Source organism: Marmota marmota, unplaced genomic scaffold, assembly GCF_001458135.2.
Source record: "Marmota marmota marmota unplaced genomic scaffold, marMar, whole genome shotgun sequence".
Classification (NCBI taxonomy): Eukaryota; Metazoa; Chordata; class Mammalia; order Rodentia; family Sciuridae; genus Marmota; species Marmota marmota.
The window spans coordinates 40,288,996-40,296,778 of NW_025999900.1; the positions used below are offsets into that span (position 1 = coordinate 40,288,996).

The window sequence follows — 7,783 nt, forward strand, 5'->3', positions numbered from 1 at the left end:
CGCCCGCAGTCCGAGCAGCGGGGCGGGGGCCTCGGGCTCCGGAGGCCAGGGCTCATCCAAGTGCACCGAGGCAGCCCCTGCCCGGCGCTCGGTCCCCGCTTGGCCGTCGCCCGCGCGGCACTCGTCGCCCGGCGAGGTAGGGACTCGGGGGACCGTGCAATCCCAGAGCTGCCCAAGACCCCCTGAGCTGTAAAGCGCTGGAGCGCCTGGCTCCCCTGCTGGTAACCCCTCTCTCGCTCGCAGTCTTGGTCCGCCAATTAAGTAGAACACAAATGTAACAATTTTCTTTTTGTTAATTGCATCTCCTGACATTTCTGCGCTCTGGGAGAAAAAAAAAAAGAAGATGAAGAAGTAAGAGCAGAAAGAAAAGAGAGAAGCCCCGCCGCGGCTGGAGGCGCCTGCAAGCGCCAAGCATTGGCAGCGCTCGGCACGCAGAAGGCGCCTTTTTTTTCATATTGAAACCACGCGGAATATGTACATTTTTTAGTCTTACTTACGCTTTCAGGGGGTTGTGAATGACAGTCGCCATTTTGCTACAATGTAACAGAATATTGTCTGTCTCAGAGTTCTAAAGGTTCGCTCAGGGGAAGCGGCGGACCAATCAGAGCACGGGATACCGGCCCGCCAGCCAATCGGCACGGCTGGTCGCCAAGTGGGCGGGGCCTTCGCGGTGGTAGTTATTAGGGGAGCTGTCAAAGCCCAGAGGTCACTCCCTTTTGTAGAGCCCGAGAGCTAGCAGGTCTTAAAGGGGAAGTACCGCGCTAGCAGCTCCTTTTCCGACTGGGACTAGTGGAAATGCACGGGAGAGTATTCTAGCTTGGTATTCTACTTTTTAAAATAACTGCGGAGAGTTTGCGCTCCTGTATAGAAATATTTACATATTGCTAACAAACCACTGAATCCCATTCATTTGCTTTTGGCTTTGCATATCACTACTTTTAATCCCCCGAAGGGTAAACCCCCGTGTTCCAGTGCAAAAGTTGGAAGGCTGCCGTTTCCTCTGACAAATTACTACACGTGTCCTGCCGTTTGCTGGTGCTCTGGGTCCAGCGGTTTTTAAATATTCTTGTTCCCGAAGTGTTTTCTTTCTCTCAGCCACCTTCCTCTCTGGATTTCTTGGAATTGCAGCCACTGACCCTGGCGACTCCAGAACAGCAACTCCCCTACCCCTGGAATGTCTCAGTGTCAGGTTCTGTCTCTTCTGCAGCCAGAGATTTCGTTACGTAATTCACGGTGGTCACTCGGCGTGGTCCCCAGCTACCTCCGCTTCAGTTCCCCAGCCTCACCAGAAACTTCCGAAAAGATCAGACTCCGGCCCGCTGGAGAGCTGGCTGCGAAGTGGCGATCTGACCTTTAGGTTTAGGGACAAGGAAGATTTAAGGCAACTTCTGAAAACGGTCTGTGCTACTAAGAAAGCGAGGAACTAGGCAGAAGTTGTAGAACCTGGACTGGGTGTTGCCAGAGTCCCTTTCGGGGAGTGGCACTCGAGATTCTGGCGTCACCTTTCACTACTTAGATAGAAGGTGAAAAGAATTTGCCAATGAATAATCCTACGTGACTCCAGGCATCCAGAGAGTCTGTCTGCTTCAAGTCAGTGACAACTCTTCACTGGCGACCCCTTGACAAAATTGGAAGACTTCTGCGAAGTCAGGCTTCCAGGGGCAAAGATGCCCCCAAGAAGCCCCAAGTGGATGAAATCGCACTAAATCACTGTGCAGGAGACTCCTTAGCATATAGAAGTCTGGCTACCATCCCAAAGCTGTTTAATTGGGTCAAACAGCTAAGATCGTAGGGGGAGGGGTAAAAAGAAGAGTTGCCAAATTGCCAGTTCTTCACATCTCTGCACTCTAGCTTCCTTTTGTTCCTCCCAAGGCAATGAATAAAAAGAAAAATCCCAGAACTTTCAAATTTCAACTCCATACATTAGGGTTAATGTATGGAGTCAGGTACATTAGATACATTAGCAAAATGAGACTTGAGTCAGTATGTTTATAACAGACTTGAAATTTATCACTCTTTCTCTCTGCCTAGTTAGTAGTAGAGCCATGTTCAACAGATTTCTTTTCTTTTAATATTTACTTTTAAGTTTTAGGTGGACACAATATCTTTATTTTACATTTATGTGGTGCTAAGGATTGAACCCAGTGCCTCATGCATGCTAGGCGAGCACTCTACCACTGAGCCACAACCCCAGCCCCTGGTTCAATAGACTTCTTTGTAAATTCTCTGTATACCTTCACAGAGATTAGTTTGGAAAGTTATCTTCTTTTCTAAAATTAAGGTTTGAAAAACTCCTTCCTCATTAATTGTCAAGGGATTGGTTCAAAAGCCTGTACTTTGGCTGGGAAGGACCTGACGTCAATTTAAAAAGCAAGCACTAGGGCTGGGGATATATCTCAGTTGGTAGAGTGCTTGCCTGGCATGCACAAGGCCCTGGGTTCAATCCCCAGCACCACCCAAAAAAAAAAGAAAAGAAAATATGAGCTTAAAGCATCAGTCAGAACTCCCACCAACTTCTGAAAGATATTAAGGCACAGAAACTCAGATAGGAAGATGACAACATGTACACGTCTTAAAAACATTAAAATACAAAGGGAAGTGGGTTGGGGCAAGTGGGCTGGAGCTATAGCTCAGTGGCAGAGTGGAGCACTGGGTTCAATCCTCAGCACCACATAAAAATAAACAAATAAAATAAAGACATGCTGTCCATCTACAACTACAAAAATTTTTTTTAAATACAAAGGAAGTAGTAAATGTACAAGCTACCCTGAATGAGGTTATAATTTAATCGGAGAAGAGAAAAAAATTATATTACATCTTAAACAAAAAATACATACTTTAAGAATGTTCATAACTTTTAGTATTAAGATCCTGATGAAGAAACTAACATAATCCCCAACTACCTGGCACACTTAAATGACAGGTGGATGGTAAAACACAAGCCTAGTATGTACCAGCACCCAATCCAGCAACCAAAAAAAAAAAAAAGATCACCTTGAGAAATGTTAATGTAGAACTTAAAACATTTAACTGTAAAATAATTTCAATATGAATTGAAAAATAATGAATTAAAGATAGTAAATTTTGCCAGGTGCAATGGCATGAATCTATAATCCCAACAACTCCAGAGGCTCAGGCAGGAGGATTGAAATTTGAGGTTAGCCTTAGCAATTTAGTTCTTATTACTCCTAAAAAGGACTGAGGATAGAATATCATTTTAACTGTCAATATAAGAATGACATTTAAATACATCCTTTGTCAATTCTGAGACATAAAGGTTACTATTTAACATTGGGTTTTATGTGATAGATAAAAAGGATCCAAATTTTCTTGCCAGAATGCTCAAAAGAGTAAATATATTTAAAGAATACAGGAACTTTGAACAGAGTTTTAGAGAATATTAGATTCTAAAATTTAACAGCGCTGTCTATGGTAGAAGGATGGGCTCTAGTATCTACCTGCCTGAGCCCACCACTTACCAACTGGATTACTGTGGGACAAGTTTCCTTATCAATTTGAATGTCTCCATTTCCTCCTCTGAAAAATGGCAATAATGGAGTCGGGGTTGTAGCTCAGTGGGAGAGCACTAGCCTAGCACATATGAGGCTCTGGGTTTGATTCCCAGCACCACATAAATATAAATAAAATAAAAGTATTGTGTCCATCTACAACTTAAAAAATATTTTTAAAAAACGGTAATAATCTATACTACAGAGCAACAGTTACAAAAACAGCATGGTATTGGCACCAAAATAGACATGTAGACCAATGGTACAAAATAGAAGACACAGAGAAAAACCCACATAAAAACAGTTATCTCATACTAGACAAAATGCCAAAAACATACATTGGAGAAAAAATAGCTTTTTCAACAAATTGTGCTGGGAAAACTGGAAATCCATATGCAGCTAAATGAAATTAAACCCCTGTCTCTCACCGTGCACAAAGCTTAAGTCAAAGTGGATCAAGGACTTAGGAATGAGACTAGAGACCCAACAGAAGAAAAAGTAGGCCCAAATCTTCATCATGTCAGATTAGGCCCCAACTTCCTTAACAAAACTCCTAAAGCACAAGAAGTAAAATCAAGAATCAATAAATGGGATGGATTCAAACTGAAAAGCTTCTTCTCAGCAAAAGAAACAATCAATGATGTGAACAGAGAGCCTACAGAGTGGGAGAAGATCTCTATTACACGCATATCAGATAAAGCAGTAATCTCCAGGATATATAAAGAACTCGAGAAACTTAACACCAAAAAAACAAACAACCCAATCAATAAATGGGCTAAGGAACAGAACAGACACTTGTCAGAAAAAGATATAAAAGCAATCAACAAATATATGAAAAAAATGTTCAAGATCTCTAGTAATTAGAGAAATGCAAATCAAAACTATTCTAAGATTTCATCTCACTCCAGTCAGAATGGGAACTATCAAGAATACAAGCAGGGGCTGGCTCAAGCAGTAGAGCGCTCGCCTGGCATGGGTGCAGCCTGGGTTCAATCCTCAGCACCACATACAAACAAAGGTGTTGTGTCTGCCGAAAACTAAAATGTAAATAAAATATTTTTTTAAAAAAGATTACAGATCAGGGCTGAGAATATAGCTTAGTCAGTAGAGTGCTTAAAAAAAAAAAAAAATGAATACAAGCAGCCGGGCTCAGTGGAGCACACCTGTAATCCCAGCAGTTTGGGAGGCTGAGGCAGGAGAATTGTGAGTTGAAAGCCAGCCTCAGCAATGGTGAGGCACTAAGGAACTCAGTGAGGCCCTGTCTCTAAATAAAATACAAAATAGGGCTGGGGATATGGCTCAGTGGTTGAGTGTCCCTGAGTTCAATCCACAATCCATAGTAAAAAAAAAAAAAAAAAAAGAAAGAAAGGAAGGAAGGAAGAAAGAAAGAAATACATTGCTGGTGGTACTGCAAATTGGTGCAACTACTGTGGAAAGCAGTATGGAGATACCTCAAAAAAAAACTTGGAATGGAACCACCGTTTTACCCAGCTACCCCACTCCTTGGTTTATACCCAAAAGACTTAAAATCAGCATACTATAGTGATGCAGCCACATCAATGTTTATAGCAGCTCAATTCACAATAGCTAAACTGTGGAAACAACCTAGATGCCCTTCAATAGATGAATGGATAAAGAAACTGTGGTTTATATACACAATGGAATATTACCCGGCATTAAAAGAGAACAAAATTATGGCATCTGCAGGTAAATGGATGGAGTTGAAGAATATCGTGCTAAGTGAAGTAAGTCAACCAAAAAAAAAAAAAAAAAACAAAGGCTGAATATTTTCTCTGATTTGTGGATGCTGATCCATAATGCAGGGAGACATGAAAAGAATAGAGGAACTTTGGATTAGGCAAAGGGGAGGGTAAGGAGGGGAAAAGGTAAGGGGAAGGAAAGATGGTGGAATGAGATGGACATCAGTATCCTAGGTACATATATGATTGCACAAATGGTACAACTCTACATCATTACAACCAGAGAATTGAAATGTTGTGCTCTATTTGTGTACAATGAATTGAAATGCATTCTGCTGTCATGTATAACTAAATAGAACAAATTTTTAAAATGTAAAAAAAAAATGGCAATAATAATAAACCCTACTTCATAGGGCTATTGCAGGATTGAGTGAGGTAATACATCAAGTGTCCAATATGTAGCAAGTTCTCAATACAAATTGATTATTATTTTTATAGAAAAACTTAATTTCCTGATGGCATAAAGAATGTAGGGAATCTGAAAAAGAGGACACACAAAAGGTGAAATTATCTACCCAGTTTCATTTTTCCTCTTGCTGATTGTGATATCAAAACACTTTTGGGGGGCTGGGTTTGTGGCTCAGTGGTAGAGCGCTTGCCTGGCATGTGTGAGGCACAGGGTTCGATCCTCAGCACCATATATAAATAAGTAAAATAAAGGTCCATTAACAACTAAACAATATTTTTTAAATGCTTTTCTTTTTAAGAGAGAGAGAGAGAGAATTTTTTAATATTTATTTTTTAGTTTTCAGCGGACACAACATCTTTGTTTGTATGTGGTGCTGAGGATCGAACCCGGGCCGCACGCATGCCAGGCGAGCGCGCTACCGCTTGAGCCACATCCCCAGCCCTAACAATATTTTTTTTAAAAATTAAAAAACACTTTTTAAGGGATGGGGCTGTAGCTCAGTGGTAGAGCATTTACATCACATGTGTGAGGCACTGGTTTCAATCCTCAGCACAACATGAAAAATAAATTAATAAACAAAGATATGTGTGTCCATCTACAACTAAAAAAATTGTTTTTAAAAACACTTTTTAAATCATATTAATGGGCCAGGTTGGTGTGCACACTTCTAATCCCAGAAGCTTGGGAGGCTGAGGCAGGAAGATTATAAGTTCAAAGCCAGCCTCAGCAAAAGCGAGGCACTAAGCACTCAGTGAGACCCTGTCTCTAAATAAAATACAAAATAGAGCTGGAGATGTGACTCGGTGTTGAGTGCCCCTGAGTTCAATCCCTGGTATAAAAAAAAAAGATTCATAAATCATATTTGTGGGACTAGGGATGTTCTCAGTGGTAGAGTACTTGCCTATAGCCTATGTGAGGTTCTGGGTCCTGGGTTCAATTCCCAGCACCACAATGAATGAATGAATAGAAGCATTTTCTAAAGCTCTATTGATACTTGTATGTTTGAATATACTCCATTGAACTCCATTGCTTTCATCTTGGTTTTTCTGATTAGGCAGCCTAATTTGGAGGGCAGAATGGACCCAGGGAAAAAAAAAAAAAAAATCACTTCTCCACCTCACCTAAAGGGTGTTGAGCTTCACTATCCAATATAGGAGCCATGAGCCACAGGTAGCTGCTGAGCACTGAAATGTGACTAATTCTAATGGAAAGATGCTGTCAGTGTAAACTACACACCAGATTTCACAGGCTTAGTACCAAGAAAAAAAAAAAAAAGACAAATACCTTGTCATATTTTTTTTAGAGAGAGAGAGAGAGAGAAAGAGAGAGAATTTTAATATTTATTTTTAAGTTTTCGGCGGACACAACATCTTTGTTTGTATGTGGTGCTGAGGATCGAACCCGGGCCGCTCGCATGCTAGGCAAGCGCGCTACCACTTGAGCCACATCCCCAGCCCTCATATTTTAATAATAAGTCTTTTTACCTCTTTTTGCTTTGTTTTTTGGCGTTGGCAGTACTAGGGATTGAATCCAGGGCCTTCTACATGCTAGACAAGCACTCTACCTTTTGTCCCTGAAACTATGATATTTTACACTTACTGGATTAAATAAAATGCTTTTAAAACTAATTTCACCTATATCCTTTTTTTTTTTATTTTACTGTGACTACTAGGAAATTTCAAATTATACACATGGCTCTGATTGTATTTCTATTATATACAGTACACTAGACAGTGTGTGTGACCAGAGGAAAAAAGGGTAAGGGCCATTCTCAATCACATCAATTCATCCTTTGTTGCTTTCTCTAATTCAGCCATGATAACAGGTAACAAAACTCACTGGCCCAGCTCAAGTGTGCCCAATGACACCCATCTAAAGGAACGTTGAGGGGCGACCAGGGACCCAAGAATCAAAACCACAAGGGGGACCCATCTTCATTACTCACTTTGTTCAGAGGCTGTTTCAATAGACAAAGTCAAAGGTATGAGGAAATGCCCACTCATGAGCAAGGAAGATGTGTTTCCATAGGAAGTACCCATCTTTTTTGCGGGGGATTGAACTCATGGGCACTGGACCACTGAGCCACATCCCCAGCCCTATTTTGT

At 41.2% G+C, this 7,783-nt stretch overlaps 1 protein-coding gene across 3 annotated transcripts in view; it reads right to left on the bottom strand.

The window, feature by feature from the left end:
- The window catches only part of Dpf3 (double PHD fingers 3), a 258,374-nt gene extending 257,779 nt beyond the window's left edge, over positions 1–595 (bottom strand). For 2 of the 3 annotated variants that reach the window (XR_007345887.1, XR_007345888.1), the window contains exon 1: positions 498–594. Coding sequence is in view for 1 of the 3 variants with exons in the window: in XM_048798917.1 (XP_048654874.1) it covers positions 498–529 (32 nt within the window). In the remaining 2 variants the exon portion in view is untranslated. Of the gene's footprint in view, positions 1–497 lie in introns of all 3 variants that reach the window. The other variant, XM_048798917.1, reaches the window with a different exon arrangement.
- Positions 596–7,783: the final 7,188 nt, after the last annotated feature.